Raw genomic sequence first — 20,693 nt, forward strand, 5'->3', positions numbered from 1 at the left:
AACCCTTTCCTTACTTTTATCTTCCTGTCCTCATTCCCACCCTCACTCTCCCCCTTGCTCATTCTGCTCCAGCCACCCGGGCCTTTCTTCCATTCTTCAGATTCCCCAGGCTTGGCCCCACCTCAGGGCCTTTGCACTGGCTGTTCCCTCTGCCTGGAATGCTCTCCTTCAGGAAGCCACATGGCTCCTTCCTCACCTCCTTCAAGTTTTTGCTCAAGCAATGACCTTCTCAGTGAGCTCCTCCCTGGCCACCCACCCCCAGCCTTATTTTTTTCCTTAGCATTTAATTCCATATAGATGTGTGTGTGTGTGTGTGTGTGTGTTTAAATTTAGCCTAAATTTAGCCTTTATTGGTGTGTGATCGAAATGCTGTATATTCTGCTCATTCATCTCCTTTAATATCCGTCTCCGCCCACTGTAATGCCAGCTCCACGTGGGTAGGGATTTATGTTGGGGCCATATCCTTAGAGCCTACAGTAGCGCCCAGCACATAACAGGTGGCTCTCAGTAGTTATTGACTTATTAATAGTTACAAAGCAATGGCTGTGTTTGCAGAAAGCCTGATACATTCCACAAGCACGTGGATACATTCCAGTTCTCTGCGCTTGCGCTGTCTCCAGGGTCTGGGTGCTCTGTGGTGTTTGCGTGCCGCGGAGCTGGAGGCTCCCTTGACCCCGCCCCTCTCTGTCCCCAGCCCGGTGTATGAGAAGTACTGCGCTGACCACTTTGCCGACGGCCGCTGCGACCAGGGCTGCAACACAGAGGAGTGCGGTTGGGATGGACTGGACTGTGCGGGTGAGGTGCCAGCTCTGCTGGCCCGAGGTGTCCTGGTGCTCACTGTGCTGCTGCCGCCGGAGGAGCTGCTGCGCTCCAGTGCCGACTTCCTGCAGCGGCTCAGTGGCATCCTGCGCACCTCTCTGCGCTTCCGTCTGGATGAGAACGGCCAGGCTATGGTCTTCCCTTACCACCGGCCTGGCCCTGGCTCCGAATCCCGGAATCGGCGGGAGCTGGCCCCTGAGGTGATCGGGTGAGTGACTCCCCCCGGGGGAGCCATGGTGCCCACGCAGACGCTAGGCCGGGCGTGGGAAGGGGCACCATTCCTCAGGTCTTGTGCATTTATTTCCCTTAACATCTGGGAGAGCCTTCTTGGCAATACATAGAGCGTCATACAATACATGCATCTCAGTCTTGGCACCGTTGACATTTGGGGCCGGATCATGCTTTGCTGTGAGGGGCCGTCCTGTCTTGTGCGCTGTAGGATGTTTAGCAACATCCCTGGCCTCTATCCACTAGATGCAAGCAACGCACCTCCCCTCCCTTAAGATGTGACAACCCAAAATGCCTCCAGACACGGGCAAGGGTCCTCTGGGGGAACAGAATAGCCCCTGGTCTAGCACTACTTCCTTCTGGAGAGGCAGGGGTATAGCAGAGTGTTTAAGAGCATGTGTCGTTTTTTGTTTGTTTTAGAAATGGAAAATATAGAACTCTCCTGCTGCGGGCCTGGCAGAGGGGCCAGAAGGGAGATGTGGCTTCTGAGCAGAGTGGGATGTGCCACAGGGAGGAGGGCTGGAGGCTAGAGATGAGGGGCGGGGCCTCTGCCTGGGTATGGCTGGGATGGGGGAGACGGAGAGGGTAGTTGATGGATGTGCCAGTCCCTGGCTGGGGTGACCGAGTTGCTGGAAGTGGTCTCATCAAGATGAAGACACAGGGTGAAAACCAGGGGTTACTTTGGGGCTTCCAGAGGGATCTGGGGGTCTCGGAGAGACGCTCAGGAGGCAGTTGGGGTCAGAAGATTGAGAGAAAAAAGAAAAAAGGGTTTGGCAATCATTGCATCCATGGGAGGGACACAAAGCAGCGGGGAGAGATGTGGGGACAGAAGGATCATCTGGGGACACTGAGTCCTGAGGATTGGTTGAAGGAAATTAGCTCAGAAAAGAGAAGGAGGAGAGCCAGGGCCCAGGGCACTGGGTATCCCAAAGAATGAAAATGTTTGGAGGGTTGGGTTCCTGGAAGCAGAGCCTGAGATGGAGATTCAGATACACGTGATGTATTGGAAGGGTGCTCTCAGTAGACAGGGAATGAGGGAAGTAGGATGGGGCAGGGGAGGAACTGAGGCAGGAGGTAGCCTCAGCCAGGGTCCGGCCTCAGCCTGATCCCTTGGAGGGCTCTGGAGGGTGAATAGCACCTCAAAGTTGGTCCCACCTTGAGACAGGAGGGCCAGCTTTTGTACACCCCACATGAGCCAATCCCTGGCTGAAGGCTTCCCTAAGGGGTGTCACCTCCCAAGTGAAGGGATCCCCACTTTGCTGAGGCCAGAGAGGCAGCTGTCAACTGTTAGAAGCCAATGCTCATAGCAGGCAGGAGATGGATACACCAACCTGATAAAGGAGAAGTCGACATGAAAACAATGACCATTGGATTCATGGCTCAGAGGACACTGGTGGCCACAGCAAGACTCGTTTGGGGAATTGATCAAGAATTTTAAACATATACAAAAACAGAGCAGGGTAATGAACGTCGAGGTACCTAGGACCTAGCATTGACAATGAACACATATGGCCGTTATTATTTCATACATAGTCCCTTCAGTTTGTTCTAGTTCCCATGTTATGTTGAAATAATTTCTAGATAGCATGTCATTTCGTACGTAGACACGTCAGTATGTTTCTGTAAAAAATAAGCTCTTTCTTTAAAACACGATAATACCATGATCACAGTTAAAAAAGTAAATATCCTTAATATCACCAAATATATAGTAAGTGTATTTAAAAAAAGAGTGGTTTTGGGGTTGTGGTGGAGTTGGATGCTAGATAGGGGGCAGTGGTGACATGGTGAGTAGAGATGCTGGAGCCTGGTGCAGGGGAGTGGGGCCTGGTGCAGGGCTTGTAGGAGTGCCTGCTGAGTCTGCCTGTCCCTCTGCTGTGTCCCCGCAGCTCTGTGGTGATGCTGGAGATTGATAACCGTCTGTGCCTGCAGTCGCCTGAGAATGACCACTGTTTTCCCGACGCCCAGAGTGCGGCAGACTATCTGGGAGCCTTGTCAGCGGTGGAGCGCCTTGACTTCCCGTACCCACTGCGGGCGGCACGGGGTGAGGGCCAGCCTGGCGGGTGATGAGGGTGGAACCGGGGCTCCCATGGCGGGGTGGGCCTTGGCCCCTGGTTGAGACCCCCTGCTTCCTGCCCGCAGGGGAACCGCTGGAGCTGCCAGAGCCGAGCGTGCCGCTACTGCCCCTGCTGGCTGCGAGCGCCGTCTTCCTGCTGGTCATTCTCGTCCTGGGCGTCATGGTGGCCCGCCGCAAGCGTGAGCACAGCACCCTCTGGTTCCCCGAGGGCTTCGCGCTGCACAAGGATGCTGCAGCTGGCCACAAGGGCCGGCGGGAACCCGTGGGCCAAGACGCTCTGGGCATGAAGTGAGGACCCTGACTCAGCCCATTCCCTGTCCCTGACTGTGGGGCTTTGTGAGCCCCTGAGCCCACCTTGACCTGACTGTGACCTCTGACCCCTACCTGACCCTAACTTCAGACTCCAGCCTGGAAACCCAGTGTTCATCCCCTTGACCACTGACTTGATAATCCCTGGGAATCACCCCTGATGCATGACCCTTGGCCCCATTTCCCATGATCCAGTTCCCTCACTCAGATCCTACTCTGACTCTACCCTGAACCCTCCCTGACCACAGCTTCTCAGATTTCACCCTGATAGTCAGAATTTGTTCCCACATGACTACTGATCTCGTGATCCCTGTCTGCATCCCAGTCCCTTGCTGGCTCCGTGACCCTATCCTCTATGACCCCCAATATCACCTCTGACTCTAACACACCCTGACTTTTGACCTCACCTCTGACCCCCTTTCCACCCCAACTCAGTGCTCATTCCCCATGATCCTCAATCTTGGCCTTGGCCGTGGGCTTCACCTCCGACTCCCTGGCCTGTCCCTCGAGACTCCAACCCCACCCTGACCTAATCCCTGAATTTACCCCTCTCCTGTCACCCCGTGACCCCCGGCCTCTCTCCACAACCTCCTCGATTCTGGCTACATCTCTCGCCTGTTATGAGGATAACTCTATCCTCCATGACCCCTGACGTCATCTTCTATAACCCCTGCTATGTGCCTGGGACCCTCACCTGTCCCACAGCTGACTGCTCTGACCTCTGACCCCACTCCTGTGCTTCCCCAGTTCCACCTTAAGACCCTGGCCGTCACCCATCACAACCCCTGATGGTACCCCCTGCAACCTTGACCACATCCTGCATCCCCTCAATGGACCATGTCTCTTGACCCTGCACCCTGCCCCTACTGACCCATTGTCCCCTCCCTCCTCCCCCCCACAGGAACATGGCCAAGGGTGAGAGTCTGATGGGGGAGGTGGCCACAGACTGGATGGACACAGAGTGCCCGGAGGCCAAGCGACTGAAGGTTGTGTCCCCTCCTCTGACCCCTGCCCTCAGGATCCTGGGTTGGGGCTTGATGGCCAGTGGGAGAGCCAGGAAAATCTCTGCTGTCCCTGGCGCTGGAGAAGAGTCACAGCACTCACCCCATCCTGGTCCTGGCGTCTTTCCAGAGGGGATCCCCTGGCCCAGACAGTGACTCTGCTTTCTCTCTGCTGCGTCCAACTTGGTCCAGCGTGCCCAACCTGAGAGCACTCCCAGCTGGTCTTTTCCTGTCCTGGGGCCACAGCTACGGGCCCTGTCTTAGTCAGCTAGGGCTGCCATAATGAAACACCGCAGACTGGTGGCTCAAACAGCAGACACTTGTCTTCTCACAGCTCTGGAGGGTGGAAGTCTACGATCAAGGTGCTGGCAGGGTTGCTTCTTGGTGAGGGCTCTCTTCCTGGCAGGTAGAATGTGCTTTCTCACTGTGTCCTCATGTGACCTTTCCTCTGTGTGTGCATAGAGAGAGAACTCTGGCGTCTCTTCCTCTTCTTATTAGGACATTGGTCCTGTTGAATTAGGGCTCCACACTCATGATCTTATTTAACCCTAATTACTTCCTTAAAGGCCCTGTCTCCAAATATAGTCATGTTGGGGGATTAGGCCTTCAACATATGATTTTTGGGGAGCACAGTTCATAACAGCCTCCTGCCAGCATTACTTTGACACTTGGTGAATACCTTGAATGTACACAAGGCATCTTATTTCATCTTTATGAGGATGCTATAAAGTAGCTACTGATACACACCTCCATTCTTAGCTGCCTCTCCCCTGCCTATGTTTTCTTTTTTTTTTTTTTGGCCGCACTGTGCGGCTTACAGGATCTTAGTTCCCCAACCAGGGATTGAACCCCAGCCCTCGGCAGTAAAAGCGTGGAGTCCCAACCACTGGACCACCAGGGAATTCCCTCCCCTGCCTATGTTTTAATATTTATTGAAATGAAGACATCTATTACAATTGACAGCTAAAGAAGCCTGCTTGCGCCAGGCTTTTTTTTTTCTTTCTCATCCCAAAGTGGGTGTTAAGTATATGGTACAGAATGTTTATGATGGCATTTTAGCATTGCGGAATGATTACGTCATCCTTATTTTACCAATGAGAAGCTCAGAGCTCTCATGTGATTTGCCTAGGGTCACGAGCCTACTAAGTGACAGTGTCAGACATTGAATCCACATTGAAGGCTGTCCCATCCTCCTTGGCCCTTTCTGGTTAGCTGTCCATCACCTGGCTCTCCCCTTTCATGAAATTCAACTCCCCACCTGGGTCCTTAAGCTCAGGTCTGGCTTGATCAGGCTCTGTGTTTGGTGCAGGTTGTTAAATTCCCAGGCAGGCTAGTTAGGGGTATTCTGTCCTGTTTTCATAACTTCATTCTTCCCGTCTGGACCATGAGTCTGAAATGTATTGAGCTCCTCTGAGGGGCCCAGGTGCTAGACTCCTGAGGGTAAATCAATACATTTGTGTGTGATTATTGGGTCCTGATACCTCACGTTCATATCTGTGGTACCACGTGGGAGCCTACGTGGTATCCAGGGCAACTCCCTGCTTCTCACCTTTCACTTCTTTCCCAGATTAATACTGGGAATTATTATTTTGCTTAAAGATTTCTTTATTATTTATTTATTTATATATTGTTTTGGCTGCGTCAGGTCTTAGTTGTGGCAGTCGGGATCTTCGTTGAGGCACGCGGGATTCTTCACTGCGGTGCGCAGGCTGTTTTTTTTGGTGCGTGGGTTTCTCTCTAGTTGTGGCATGTGGATTTTTCCCTTCTCTAGTTGTAGTGCTCAGGCTCCAGGGCACGTGGGCTCTGTAGTTGCGGTGTGTGGGCGCTGTAGTTTGTGGCAGGTGGGCTCTAGTTGAGGCGTGAGAGCTCAGTAGTTGTGGCGTGCGGGCTTAGTTTCTCCAAGACGTGTGGGATCTTAGTTCCCCAACCAGGGATCGAACCTGTGTCCCCTGCATTGTAAGGCGGATTCTTCACCACTGGATCACCAGGGAACCCAATACTGGGAATTATTATTATTGCAGGATCCCCCAATCCCACATTTCTTTAACCAGTGATTTGGAATTTCCAGAGTACAAGTTTTGCGTTTCTTCTGTTGAATTTAATTTTAAAGTTTTTTGTTCTTTTTGATACTGTTGTCAATAGAACTGTTCTCTTAATTTCATTTTTGGTATGTTCCTATCTAGTGTATAGACAGGTGTGTGCTGACAGGTGTTATGCTCTGTGTCTCTTCCGTTTTTTAAAATTAAAAAAATTTTTATTTATTTTATTTTTAATTTTTTGGCCGCACTGCACGGCATGTGGGATCTTAGTACCCTGACCAGGGATCGAACCCGCGTCCCCTGCTTTGGAAGTGCGGAGTCTTAACCACTGGACCGCCAGGGAAGCCCCCTCTGTGTCTCTTCCTTGATCACTTCCGTGGGTTCCCAGACCCGCTACCCTTCTAACCCGGATTAAAATCCCAGTTCTTCCTCTTATGAGTTCTCTGAGCTCTAGTACATCAATTTTCCATTTCCTTATCTATAAAAGAAGCAGGATGTTAATGGTTTCTTGGGGCCATGTGTGCATCTCCGTGAGAGAAGCCTGTGGGAATGCCCAGACTGTCCCTCTGACTGTGTCTCCCAACCCCTTGTGAGAACCTGGGTCCTTGTGCCTCCAGGTAGAGGAGCCTGGTGTGGGAGCTGAGGATGCCGTGGATTGCCGCCAGTGGACTCAACACCACCTGGTTGCCGCCGACATCCGCGTGGCACCAGCCATGGCATTGACGCCACCACAGGGCGATGCAGATGCTGATGGCATGGATGTCAACGTGCGTGGTCCAGGTCAGGCATCCCTCCCTCCAGGATGCCCTTTATCCATCCTACTCGTGAGAGGTTGCATCTGGGTCTGTTTCTGGGGAAAGCTGGGTGTGTCTGGGTGTCCGTCTGTGGGGGTGTGTGTTAATCAGGACTTTCGGTTGTAACTTTTAATAGCCCAACTCAAGCTAACTTAAGTAAAACAAGGGATTTACCGGCTCTTGTAAATGGAAGCTTCAGGCACATTTGGATCCAGGACTCAACACCTCTTGGCTCCACAGCCCAAGCAGGCTTTTTCCTGCAGGCACTGATAGCTACAGGTGGGACAGGCCTTACAAAATCTTTTTCCCATATGTACCAGCAAAAGCCCCAGGATGAGTTCTGATTGGATGGACATACCAATTCCTGAACCAATCAGTGTGGCCTGGGGCCTGGAATATGCAGATTGACAGGCCTGAGCTCTATTCCTGTCCTTGAAGGAAGGATTTGGCTTTATCTAGGGCTTGAGGATGGAGAATGGGATGCAAGTAGCCTCCTAAGGGAAACAAGAGCAAATGCTCATGAAGCGTATAGCAGACCATGTTATCTAGATCCTCTTGGATTTGTCTTTGCCGCATTTTGGGATATGCCTTCCCCAGCTCTGTTTTGCTTTTGCTCCCAATGACCAGGACCTATGGCTCTCTTTTGAAGCCCTTCAGGCTACTGGGGCCTGAGGTGCTTGGTATTTTATGTCCCTGGGGGCAGCTCCTGACCAGTGGATGCAGGAGTATGAAAGGCTCAGCTCCTTTGACTCAAGCTGGATTACAACTCTGGGGTACAGCTCAGCTTCCACAGTCCCCCTTTGGGATCAGGCTGAAATAACTCTCCAGGCATTTGCCCAAGGTTGCACACTTGTTTGACTGCCTCCCTCCTTCGTTCTGTGTCCCCTACTACCTAGGAGCCCTTCTGTGACAAATCACATGCCCATGAATCCTCATCCTGGGTTGGCTTCTGGGGCACCTGACACAGGTGTGTGTGTGTGATGGGAGGATTTGCCATTCCCTCTTGTGTTTCCACATGTCCCACTTCCTCCTAATGCAGTGCCCTCAATCGTATTCCCCAGAAAGGCCCTGTGCCCACCTCCCTTGTGACACACTCCTGGTCCCTGCAGATGGCTTCACCCCGCTAATGCTGGCCTCCTTCTGCGGGGGGGCCCTGGAAGCAATCCCAGCTGATGAGGACGAGGCAGAAGACACATCAGCCAGCATCATCTCAGACCTTATCTGCCAGGGGGCACAGCTTGGGGCTCGGACCGACCGCACGGGTGAGACGGCCCTGCACCTGGCTGCCCGCTATGCCCGGGCTGACGCGGCCAAGCGGCTGCTGGATGCGGGGGCAGACACCAATGCCCAGGACCACTCAGGCCGCACGCCCCTGCACACAGCCGTCACTGCTGATGCCCAGGGCGTTTTCCAGGTGAGATGGGCTCGCCTCTTTGGACTTCAGAGCTGGGACAGGCATCAGACCGACTTGGGTTCAAGCCCTGGTTCTGCCTTTCAGAGCTCATCTTTCTCATTTGTGAGATGGGGATATATGGGAGTACGGTTTCTGGCAAGAAGCTATTCCCTGAACCTCATCAGTTCCATGGGGTGTATTGGTTGGGGTCCTCAGAGGGCTTAGAGGTGCTTCTCGTCCCTCTGTTCTTGCCATGACTCCTCCTGCTGTGCCCCATCTCCCGTAGATTCTCATCCGGAACCGCTCCACAGACCTGGATGCCCGCATGGCAGACGGCTCCACAGCACTGATCCTGGCGGCCCGCCTGGCAGTGGAGGGCATGGTGGAAGAGCTCATCGCCAGCCATGCTGATGTCAATGCTGTGGATGAACTCGGTAGGCTGTGGGGGGTAGTGGTGGGTGGGGACTGAGAGGGTGTCATCACCCTCTCACACCCACGCTGACACCCAGTCAATGAAACTCGTGTACTCATAACAGGGTTTCAACATGGACCTACACTCATGCATTAAAAAAAAAAAAAAATGGCGCCCATTAGCCCATACTGTGTGGCAGTGGTTCAGGGAAAGGTGCCCTTCCCAAGACCCTTCCCTTCCATCTGCTTTGTTAGAAGAACTTACTCTGGTGCCATCTGCTGGACAACTGGTGTAATAAATTTGCAAATCAGCCAGATCTATAGGTGAGGGCCGCTCCGTCCCTGGAGATGGCTTGCTTGCACAACAGTGACATGCCCTTGGACTCTTAGAAACATCCTTTGGAGCAGGTGTTCTCAATCTCAGCAACATTGACATGTGGGGTTGGATCATTCTTTGTGGTGGGGGCCATCCTGTATAGTGATGGATGTTTTTTTAAATTTATTTATTAAAAAATTTTTTTTTATTTTAAAATTTTTATTGGAGGATAGTCGATTTACAATGTTGTGTTAGTTTCAGGTGTACAGCAAACTGAATCAGTTACACATATACGTATATCCACTCTGTTTTAGATTCTTTCCCATCTAGGCCATTACAGAGCATTGAGTAGAGTTCCCTGTGCTATACAGGAGGTCCTTATTAGTTATCTATTTTATGTACGATAGTATGTATGTGTCAATCCCAATCTCCTAACTTATCCCTCCCCCCTTGTCCCCCTGGTAACCATAAGTTTGTTTTCTACATCTGTGGCTCTATTTCTGTTTTGTATGTAAGTTCATTTGTACCATTTTTTAAGATCCCACCTATAAGCGACATCATATGATATTTGTCTTTCTCTGCCTGACTTACTTCGCTCGGTATGACAATCTCTAGGTCCATCCATGTTGCTACAGATGGCATTATTTCGTTCTTTTTTTGTGGCTGAGTAATATTCCACTGTATATATGGACCACATCTTCTTTATCCAGTGTAGGGTGTTCAGTAGCATCCCTGGCTTCGACCCACTGATGCCGATAGCACCCCACCTCTCAGTTGTGACAACCAAAAATATCTCCAGACATTGCCAAATGCCCCTTAGAGGAAAATCACCCCTGGTTGGGAAATACGGCTTTAGAAGAGCACTGTCCAATAGAACTTTCTGTGATGATGGAAATATTCTTTGTCTGTTCTGTTCAATATGGTAGCCACTGGCATGTGCTGTCAAGCACTTGAAATGTGGCTGGAGTGAGCAAAGAACTAAATGTTTTATTTCATTTAATGTTTTAACCTTTGTTTTGCCTACTTAAAAAAACCCTAGCTGTACTGACATATAATTCAGATGCCATGCAATTCATCCATTTCAAGTACAAAATCCAATAATTTTTAGTATAACCACATAGTTGTACAAATATCATCATAATAAAATTTAAAATGTTTTCATCACCTGAAAAAGAAGCCCTCACCTCTTAGCCATCACCCCTTCAATCCCCCTCATCTTCCCGGCCCTTAGGCAACCGCTAATGTACTTTCTCTCTATATGAATTGGTTATTTCATATAAATGGAATCATACAATATGTGGTCTCTTTTGACTGGCTTCTTTCACTTAGCATGATGTTTTTGAGGTTTACAAATGTTGTAGCGTGTATCCGTATTATTTCTTTTTTGTTTTTTAATGAATAAATAATATTCTGTTATATGGATATACCACATTTTGTTTATCCATTCATCCACCGATTGTTTCTGATTTTTGGCTGTTTCTGATTTTTTGGCTGTTATGAATAATGCTGCTATGGACAGTCCTGTATCATTTTTTGTGTGGACATATGTTTTCATCTCTCTTGGGTATATCCGTAGGAGCAGAATTGCTGGGTCACATGGTAACTCTGTTTAACCCTTTAAGGAACTGCCAGACTGTTTTCCACAGTGGCTGCCCTGTTTTACATTCCTACCAACAGTGTATGAAGGTTCCAGTATTTCCACATCCTCACCAACACTTGCTATTATCCGTCTTTTTGTTCTAGTCTTCCTAGTGGATGTGATTTAGTATCTCATTGTGGTTTGATTTGCATTTCCCTGATGGCTAATGATGTTGAGCATCTCTTCACATGCTTATTGTCCATTTGTGTATCTTCTTTGGAGAAATGTCTATTCAGATTCTTTGCCCATTTTTAAATTGGGTTACTCGTCTTTTTATTATTGAGTTATAGAAGTTCTTCATATAGTCTAGGTATGTCTCGTATCAAACATAGGGTAGGTTTAATATATTTGTAGGTTTTCTTTTTACTTTCTAGATGGTGTCCTTACAAGCACAAAAGTTTTCATCTTGATGATGTCCAATTTATCTATTTTTGTCATTTTTGTTATTGTTGCTTGTGTTTTGGGTGTCATATCTAAGAATCCTTCACCTAATTCAAGGTCATGAAGATTTACTCCTATGTTTTTTTCTAAATGTTTTATAGTTTGAGCTTTTACATTTAGGTCTTTGACTCATTTTGAATTATTTTTTTGTATATGGTGTGCAGTAGGGGTCCAACTTTATTGTTTTGCACGTGGAGATAACAGTTGTACCAGCACCATTTGTTGAGAAAGCTATCCTTTCCCCGTTAAATGGTCTTGGTACCAATTTAATTTAATTTAACTTATTTTACTGTTTTTTTCCTTTTGGCTGCCCTGTGCGGCATGTGGGATCTGTTTCCCGACCAGGGACTGAACCCAGGCCACAGCAGTGAAAGCCCGGAATCCTAACCACTAGACCACCAGGGAACTCCATTTTTTTTTTTTTTTTTTTTGTAATTTTAATTTACATAAACTAAAGAACCACATGTGACTGGTGGCTATTGCATTGGACAGCACAGCTCTAGGTACCACTGAGTGAGGTCCACGTAGTACCCCCCGTATACGGAGAGTTACATGTACAGGTGTGCACGCACATGGACCCAAACACAGTTACTCAGATACTCGTGGCAGGCCTACCCTCCCCCCATCCCAGGCCATATTCTAGACATTTTCTGTCCCCCTGCTGTTGGGGGGGACAGCAAATGAGCCTGGTCCTGACCCTGACCTTCCCTCACTTCCCCCCCCAGGAAAATCAGCCTTACACTGGGCTGCAGCTGTCAACAACGTCGAGGCCACCTTGGCCCTGCTCAAAAATGGAGCTAACAAAGACATGCAAGATAGCAAGGTGAGCCCCAGCCCTTGGCCCACCTGGGAGCCAGCCCCGGCACAGCTTCCACAGGTGGCAGAGAGCAGGTTGGGGTAGGCTAGTGGGGGCATTCACCCTGCCTGCAGCCAGCTTTCAGGTGTGGGATTTGGGCCCAAGGGGTTTCATTAGTGGATCAGAGGAGGAAGTGTATAGCAGTTGCTGGGTGACCTTGGGCAAGTTGCTTAACTCTTTTGAACCTCTGTTCTCATCCTCGAAATGGGGAAGCAACGGTACCCACCTCATTGCCTCTTTTGAGGATTCAGTGAGCTAAAGCTTCTATAAAGTGCCTTAGCACATCCTCAATAAAAGGTAGATGTTATGATTGTTGTTTAAAAACCCTTGCAAGGTGGTATTAGTCTCATTTTACAGATGAAAGAGTGAGGCTCAAAGGGGTGCGGGGTTGGATTCCATCCTTATTTAAAATTTCCAAAATTATATTCATTATGGATTCTTTTTGCATTAATCTTAATTTAAAAATTTTTCATTAAAACATCATTTATTTTGATGCCCCCTTAAATTTTATGCCTAAGGCGAGTGCTTCACTCTCCTCACCCTGGTCCTGGCTTTTGCGGCCTGAAGCTTAGTGGGTGCTGGATGAATGTGGCTTAAAGGAAAGAACTTGCCCAGTTTTCCCCAGCAGAGCCGCGATTCCGACCGAGGTCTGGCTGGCTGGAGAGTATGAACTCTTAGATCTCAGGTTCCCCCAGAGAGAGGAGGCCTCTGTGATGTTAGCCAGCAGTTAATCCTGACTCTTGTGACTCTGACATCTTGTGGGTTCTGGGCCGCCACAGGAGGAGACTCCGCTGTTCCTGGCCGCCAGGGAGGGCAGCTTTGAGGCTGCCAAGCTGCTGCTGGACCACTTTGCCAACCGTGAGATCACAGACCACCTGGACAGGCTGCCCCGGGATGTGGCCCAGGAGCGGCTGCACCAGGACATCGTGCGCTTGCTAGACCAGCCCAGTGGGCCCCGTAGCCCCCCTGGCCCCCACGGCCTGGGGCCCTTGCTCTGCCCGCCCGGGGCCTTCCTCCCAGGCCTCAAGGTGGCGCAGTCCGGGGGCAAGAAGAGCCGGAGGCCTCCTGGGAAGGCGGGGCCGGGGCCTCAGGGCACCCGGGGGCGGGGCAAGAAGCTGACCCTGGCCTGCCCGGGGCCCTTGGCCGAGAGCTCGGTCACGCTCTCGCCGGTGGACTCGCTGGACTCCCCACGGCCCTTTGGTGGCCCCCCCGCGTCCCCTGGCGGCTTCCCCCTCGAGGGGCCCTACGCGGCTGCCGCGGCCACAGCCGTGTCTCTGGCACAGCTCGGTGGCGCAGGCCGGGCAGGTCTCGGGCGCCAGCCCCCCGGGGGCTGTGTGCTCAGCCTGGGCCTGCTGAACCCCGTGGCCGTCCCCCTCGACTGGGCCCGGCTGCCCCCACCTGCCCCCCCAGGTCCCTCTTTCCTGCTGCCGCTGGCCCCGGGACCCCAGCTGCTGAACCCCGGGAACCCCGTGTCCCCCCAGGAGCGGCCCCCACCGTACCTGGCAGCCCCAGGACATGGCGATGAGTTCCCCGCGGCCGGGGCCCACAGCAGCCCCCCAAAGGCCCGCTTCCTGCGGGTCCCCAGCGAGCACCCTTACCTGACCCCATCCCCAGAGTCCCCCGAGCACTGGGCCAGCCCCTCACCTCCCTCACTCTCGGACTGGTCCGACTCCACGCCCAGCCCGGCCACTGCCACCGGGGCCACGGCCGCTGGGACACTGTCGGCCCAGCCGCTCCCCCTGTCGGTCCCTGGCCCTCTTGCTCAGTCCCAGACCCAGCTAGGGTCCCAGCCTGAAGTCACCCCCAAGAGGCAAGTGTTGGCCTGAGGGCTGCACAGTTCCTAGATTTGGGGAGGCTGTAGAGACACCCCATCCTGCTTCCTGTCTGTCTCCCCTTTTAGTCCATTTCATTCTCTCTAATCTCTTCTCCTGCACCCCACCCTCCTTGCAGTGTGACCAAGACAGGTCACAAGCCTAGGGCTTCAGTCTTCCTTTATTTATAAGGGATGCAGGCTGACCCCCACCCTTTGGGTCTTGTGGTGAGTCTGGGACATGCTCCTGCCTCTCCCCTCTTCCTGGGGCCACCGCTCCCCCAATTCTCTCCTGCTTTCTTGCCTCCTCTGGCCTCTCTCACTCATGTTCTGACACAGGTGGATTATTATTATTATTTTTTTTTACATTTTGTATAGAAACAAATTCATTTAAACAAACAATTATTATTATTATTTTTTACAAAATATATATATGGAGACGCTCCCTGCCCCCTGCAAACCCCCCAGTGCCCCCGTGGGGCTGAGTCTGTGGGCCCATTCGGCCAAGCTGGATTCTGTGTACCAAGTACACAGGCATGACCGGGATCCTGTGTACCAAGTACACGACCCTGGTGTGTACCAAGTAGGCACCCTTGGGCGAACCCTCTGGGGCTAGGGGTCGGGTGAGACTTGGGAGCCTTCTCCCCACCCCACCTCCCTCACTTCACTGCATTCCAGATGCAACTTATTCTATAGCTTTGCTGGGGGAAGTGCCCTTCTGGCCTGGAGAGCCTGTCCCCAAGCCCCCCCTCACAGAGTGTGGGCCACCTCCCTTTGGGAACTGGGGGGTGGGGTGGCCGGTGGGAATATGAGGACCAGGGGAGACATGTGCATTTTACTTTGTCTCCCTGTAAATATGGGCCTGCAGGGAGGAAAGGAGCTGCCTGCGTGGTACCTCCTCCTGGTACTCCCCTGGCCCAGCCCCAGGGCAGAATAGAAGTATTTGTAGGCTATTTTTGTAATATAGCTTCTGGTCACAGTCCTTGTGTAGCTAAATTCCCAGGCCTTGCATTGTACAGCCCCCTTTCCCCTCACCACCTAATAAAGGAATAGTTAGCACTCAATGTCATTGTCTGTGTCTAGGTAAGTTTCGGGGGCGGGGGGTGGTAGTGTGGGGTTTCTGTCTCTTCAGCGCTAACTTTTGAGACAGGCTGGGACCTGGGACCCTTTGCTGCAGTGCTTGCACCTGGACGAACATCTACTGGAGCAACAAAAGACGAAGGAACTCTAAGGGACTAAAAATAACTGTGGGCATGTGCAGTTGGGGCAAATTATGGCCAACAAGATACCAAAAGACCAAAAAAAAAAACCCAACTGCCACTTCTGAAGAGCTGGGAGCAAAAGCAGGGTGTCGGGAGCAAAAGCAGGGCCCTGCGCATGCCCCCTGCGCACACCACCACCAAAGGGGTGGGCAGACCACCAAAGCCACCCTTCTGGCTCCACCCTTGGACCCGCCCTCACCCCATACCTCCACCCCTGGGGAGCAAGCAAGCACGGGGGGAATCTGTTCGTTCTCGCTCCCCCCTGCTGCAGCAGGGGTCCCAATAAAGCCTTGCCTGAATTTCTTGTCTGGCCTCTGATCAATTTCTATTGACTAAGGAGGCCAAGAGCCGTGGTTGGTAAAAAGCTGGGCTCTCATCTTGGGGTCAAGCCCTTTGGCTTGCTTGCCGGCCACTTTTGCTTCCTCTTTTGACGGATGATTCCACTGATTGGACTAGGGGTGGCCACCTGACTTAAATGGAACCGGACTCCCTTGCTTGAGAATGTTTTTAAAATGGGGATGCTAAGAAAGCTATCAGTTGGTGGAGCTTCTGCGGCCAAGGCAGATGGAGAAATACTGATGGCCAGCTTGGGGTGGTGGGTACTGATGATAAAACAGCAGAAGACGGGAGCTATGCAGGGAGAATCAGAGATGAGCGTTCAAATGGCTCCAGAGTGTTGGAGGGAGTACCTCATTTCCAAATGGAGTATCAATTCCAGTTAATTGAGCATTTATTCCACTGACATCGATAGGTATTTATTAACCGCCTTCTAAGTGCCTAATGCTGGTTCTGCATGGATCTCACCTCTACTTCATGCTCCCTTGGGGTTTGGAGACAATGCTGCACTGTATAATAAATACTCCTTTATGTATACCAGCTTGAATGAGTTTCTATGTCTTGCAAATAATTGTGCCCCAAGACAAGGTTGTGTTTACACTGAGGTCCTCCAGGAAAGGAGGAATTTAATGTTCACTGGTTCACCCCATCAGTTGGACTGCTCTTGGTTGCAACCGACACAAAAAATCTACCCAGCTGGCTTAAACAAACAAAAACCAATTTATAAATTCATATAACTAAAAAAGACCAGCTTCAGGGGATATTTGAGCTAGTGGCTCAAATGAGGTCAACAAGGGCTGAGTTCCTCATCTCTACAGATTTTTCTCTGGGCATCAGTTTCATTCTCAGGCTGCATGTGGTACTCAACCCAACTTCTCTTCCCACTCCCACAGCTTCAGCCCTCCTGTATTAGCAAAATAGGTGCAAGGATCATAGACCATCTCGCACATGCCAGAGAACCGAGAAGCTTCTAGTCTTGGGGTTGATTTTGTATTGGCTTCAAATGGGTCGCATGTTTATCCTCTAACCTAGTGTTCCTCAACGTTGGTACTGTTGACATTTGGGGCCAGATCATTCTTTGCTCTGGAAGGCTGTCCTGTGCATTGTAGGATGTTTAACAGCATCCCTGGCCTCCACCCACTAGATGCCAGTAGCGCCCCCTCCTCCAGGGTGACAACCAAAAATATTTCCAGATATTGCCAGTTGCCAAGCAATGAAAAATTGCTTTTGAGCACTACTGCTCTAACCAATCACTATGGCAATGGGTTATAGAATGTGCTGATTTCTTAAAGCAATGAGTTTCTGCTCTGGAACTGGGGCGTGGGGTAAATGTCAGGTTTGCAGAAGCAGGAATTCTGTGGAAACAACTAATAAATATTCACTCCACCTCCTCTCTTTTGGCTAAGTCTTTGGAGATGGAACAATCTCTTTTTTAAAAAAATTTATTGAAATATAATTGACTTACAATGTTGTGTTAGTTTCAATAAAGTGATTCAGTTATTTTATATACATATGTATACATATATGTTCTTTTTTTTACATTCTCTTTCATTATAGATTATTACAAGATATTGAGTATAATAAGTCCCTGTGCTATACAGTAGGTCCTTGTTCATTACCTATTTTATTTAATTATTTTATTTTTATTTTTAATTTTTTTTGGCCATGCCATGCGGCTTGCGGGATCTTAGTTTCCCGACCGGGGATTGAACCCACACCCTCGGCAGTGAGAGTGGCGCGTCCTAACCACCGACCACCAGAGAATTCCCTCTATTTATATATAGTAGTGAGTGTGTATATTTAATCCCAAACTCCTGGGACAGTCTCTTTTATTGTCTCAAGTTCATTTTATGTTCATTCATTTATCCTCTATATGCTTATTGGGCACTTACTGCATGCCAAATCCTGGACAAACTGTTGGGAGTAGAATGGTGAATTATATGAGCTCACTCCTTGCTCTTATGGAATTTCAGGCTAGTTAGGGGATGTATAGGGGTGCCCCCCTTGTCCCTTTGGGTCTTACCATTGCAGTACATGCTTGATAGCATCTGACTGCAAACACCAGAACTTCTCTTGTGTGGGCCAGGAACAACCCTCAAAAATGAGGGATGGGGGCTTCCCTGGTGGTCCAGTGGTTAAGACTCCGTGCTTCCACTGCAGGGGGCACTGGTTCAATCCCTGGTCGGGGAACTAAGATCCCGCATGCTGTGCAGCGTGGCCAAAAAAAAAAAAAAAATGAGGGATGGATGGGAGTTGGTGGATAAATACCCCAGCTCCCTCACCCCTCTGTGGGGGCAATTCTGAGGTGTGTTCCACAGACTCTCAGAGGGTGTCCGTCAGGATTGAGCCCCAGTTGCCCATGGTAGCAACTTACTCTTCCTTATGGGAACTTTCTGGAATGTTCCTTTTTGGAATGATCCTATTGGATATTTCTGGAATGATCTCTCAAATAAGTTCTTTGCACTTGAATCCTTGGCCCAAGAGAAGTTCATCTTAGCTGCGTGCATGAGTAGACTCTTGGAGGAAAACCGGAGATATTTGTTGGGGGTGCAAGCAAGTTTGGAGATCCTTCTTCCTGAGTGCCACACAAAAGAGGAGAAAGTCGTTCTTCCCACCCGCTTTGTCCACTTTATCCTGCGACCCTGGCTCTATGGAAGCAGGGCGTTGGAGATGTGTGTCTCACGGGGTGAACCCACTTTCATACCTGGTGGAGCCAACTTTTTTGTAAGCACATGTGAGACTCTTCCACTCTGGAGGCTCCCTGGAATGGTTGGGGGAGGGGTGTCAGGTGGGGGAACAGGAAGCCTGCATCAGTGGTTGCGAAAAATGAACTAGTGGGATTCAGATTCATGTGCATGTGACTTCATTGACCCACAGGATTTGGGGACATTTGGATTCACATCCTAGGTGACTTCTGTTTTTTTTTTTTTTTTTGCGGTACGCGGGCCTCTCACTGTTGTGGCCTCTCCCGTTGCGGAGCACAGGCTCCGGACGCGCAGGCTCAGCGGCCATGGCTCACGGGCCCAGCCGCTCCGCGGCATGTGGGATCTTCCCGGACCGGGGCACGAACCCGTGTTCCCTGCATCGGCAGGCGGACTCTCAATCACTGCGCCACCAGGGAAGCCCCTAGGTGACTTCTTGACCAAGAAGACAATGATAATACAGCTGTGTGTCTACTGTTTGCCCCTCCAGATATATCCTCACACTTCTCCACTCTGCTCTGTGCACTGGGAGGATGACCTGAGTGGAGAGCATCAGTGGACTCAAGCATCCTCTTGCTTCCACTTGGGTTTGGCCAGTGAGAGGCACAGGTGGGAGATTAGAGGGTAGAATGTATTTATTTCCCTGGTTCCCTGCCTGCAGGGTGGCTTTGGTGCTCTCCATCCAGCTGCCCTCTGTTAATCTGAATAATTGTTCCCTCTCCTTGGCCCTTCTGGCCTAGGGGGGTGAAGGCTCTCCACCATTGCAAGTCCCAATGTACTGCAGTATGACTTGTCTACACCCTGCCCAAGCTTCATCTATCTGTTATCTATCTATCTATCTGTCTATCTATCTATCTATCTATCTTCCTACCTATCATCTATCAATTATGTATCATCTATCAATTATCTATCTAATCTATCAATTGTCTATGTATCTATCTGTATATCTATGTATCCAACTATCTTTTAGCTATCTATCATCTATCAATTATCTATGTAACTATCATCTATCAGTTATCTATCTATCTATGTATATATCTATCTATCTTTTAGCTATCTATCACCTAACAATTATCTGTGTATCTGTGTATCTACATATGTATCTATGTATCTGTCTATCTATCTATCTTTTAGCTATCTACCATCTATCAATTATCTATGTATGTATGTATGTATGTATCTATCATCTATCAGTTATCCATGTATCTATGTATCTGTGTATCTATCTATCATCTATCATCTTTTAGCTGTCATATATCAATTTATCTATCTATCTATCATCTATCTTTTAGCTATCTATCTATTTGTTCGTTTTTGTTCAGCTTTATGGGGAATAACTCACATATAATAAAGTGAACCCACTTAAAGTGTAAAGTTTGATGGGTCTTGACAAGTGCACACAGTCATATAACCACTACACAATCATGTTTCATCATTCCCCTTTGTAGTCAGTCCCCTTCTGCACCTCTGGCTCTGGCAGTTGTGGATCTGCTGTCTGTCACTGTAACTACAGTCTTTCCTTTTCTAGAGTTTCATATAAATGGAATTGTGCAGTGTGTAGGCTTTTGAGTCTGGCTTTTTTTTTTTTTAAGTTAGCATTGTGCTTTTGAGATTGATTCACATTATTAGGCATATCAATCATTTTGTTTAATTAATTATTGGCTGCATTGGGTCTTCGTTGTTGCACACAGGTTTTTCTCTAGTTGTGGCGAGTGGGGGCTACTCTTCGTTGTGGTGCGCGGACTTCTCATTGTGGTGGCTTCTCTTGTTATGGAGCTCTAGGTACACGGGCTTCAGTAGTTGTGGCACACGGGCTCAGTAGTTGTAGCACACGGGCTTAGTTGCTCCGTGGCATGTGGGATCTTCCCGGACCAGGGCTCGAACCCATGTCCCATGCATTGGTAGGCAGATTCTTAACCACTGCGCCACCAGGGAAGCCCTAGGCATATCATTTATTATGTGTAGTCGTTTTTACTGCTGACGATGGTATGCGTGTCGTGTGTTATAGATATGCCACAGTTTGTTTATCTATTTGTCAGTTTAGGGACATTTTGGTAATTTTTAGTTTTCGGTGTTTAAATAAGGTTGCAATGAACATTCATACAAGTTGTGTGGACACACGTTTTCATTTTTCTCAGGTTTTTTTTAGGAGTGAGATGGCTAAGTTTCATGGTAAGTGTTTGTTAACTTTTAAAGTTTTTTGCCAAGTGGTTGCATGATTTTGCATCCCCACTGGCAATGTATGAGAATTCCAGTTGTTCTG

The 20,693-nt window shown here is 49.6% G+C and overlaps 1 protein-coding gene across 1 annotated transcript in view; it reads left to right on the forward strand.

The window, feature by feature from the left end:
- The window catches only part of NOTCH3 (notch receptor 3), a gene marked incomplete at both ends in the record, with an annotated part of 32,230 nt that extends 18,084 nt beyond the window's left edge, over positions 1-14,146 (forward strand). Inside the window, 9 exons of the mRNA XM_082836613.1 lie at positions 695-1,027; positions 2,934-3,088; positions 3,187-3,409; positions 4,332-4,416; positions 7,088-7,250; positions 8,374-8,678; positions 8,944-9,091; positions 12,190-12,287; positions 13,100-14,146. Of these exons, the coding sequence (XP_082692739.1) occupies positions 695-1,027; positions 2,934-3,088; positions 3,187-3,409; positions 4,332-4,416; positions 7,088-7,250; positions 8,374-8,678; positions 8,944-9,091; positions 12,190-12,287; positions 13,100-14,146 (2,557 nt within the window). The remainder of the gene's footprint in view (positions 1-694; positions 1,028-2,933; positions 3,089-3,186; positions 3,410-4,331; positions 4,417-7,087; positions 7,251-8,373; positions 8,679-8,943; positions 9,092-12,189; positions 12,288-13,099) is intronic.
- Between the last annotated feature and the right edge of the window lie 6,547 nt (positions 14,147-20,693).

This window comes from Leucopleurus acutus (genome assembly GCF_964270905.1).
Source record: "Leucopleurus acutus genome assembly, chromosome: 3".
NCBI lineage: Eukaryota > Metazoa > Chordata > Mammalia > Artiodactyla > Delphinidae > Leucopleurus > Leucopleurus acutus.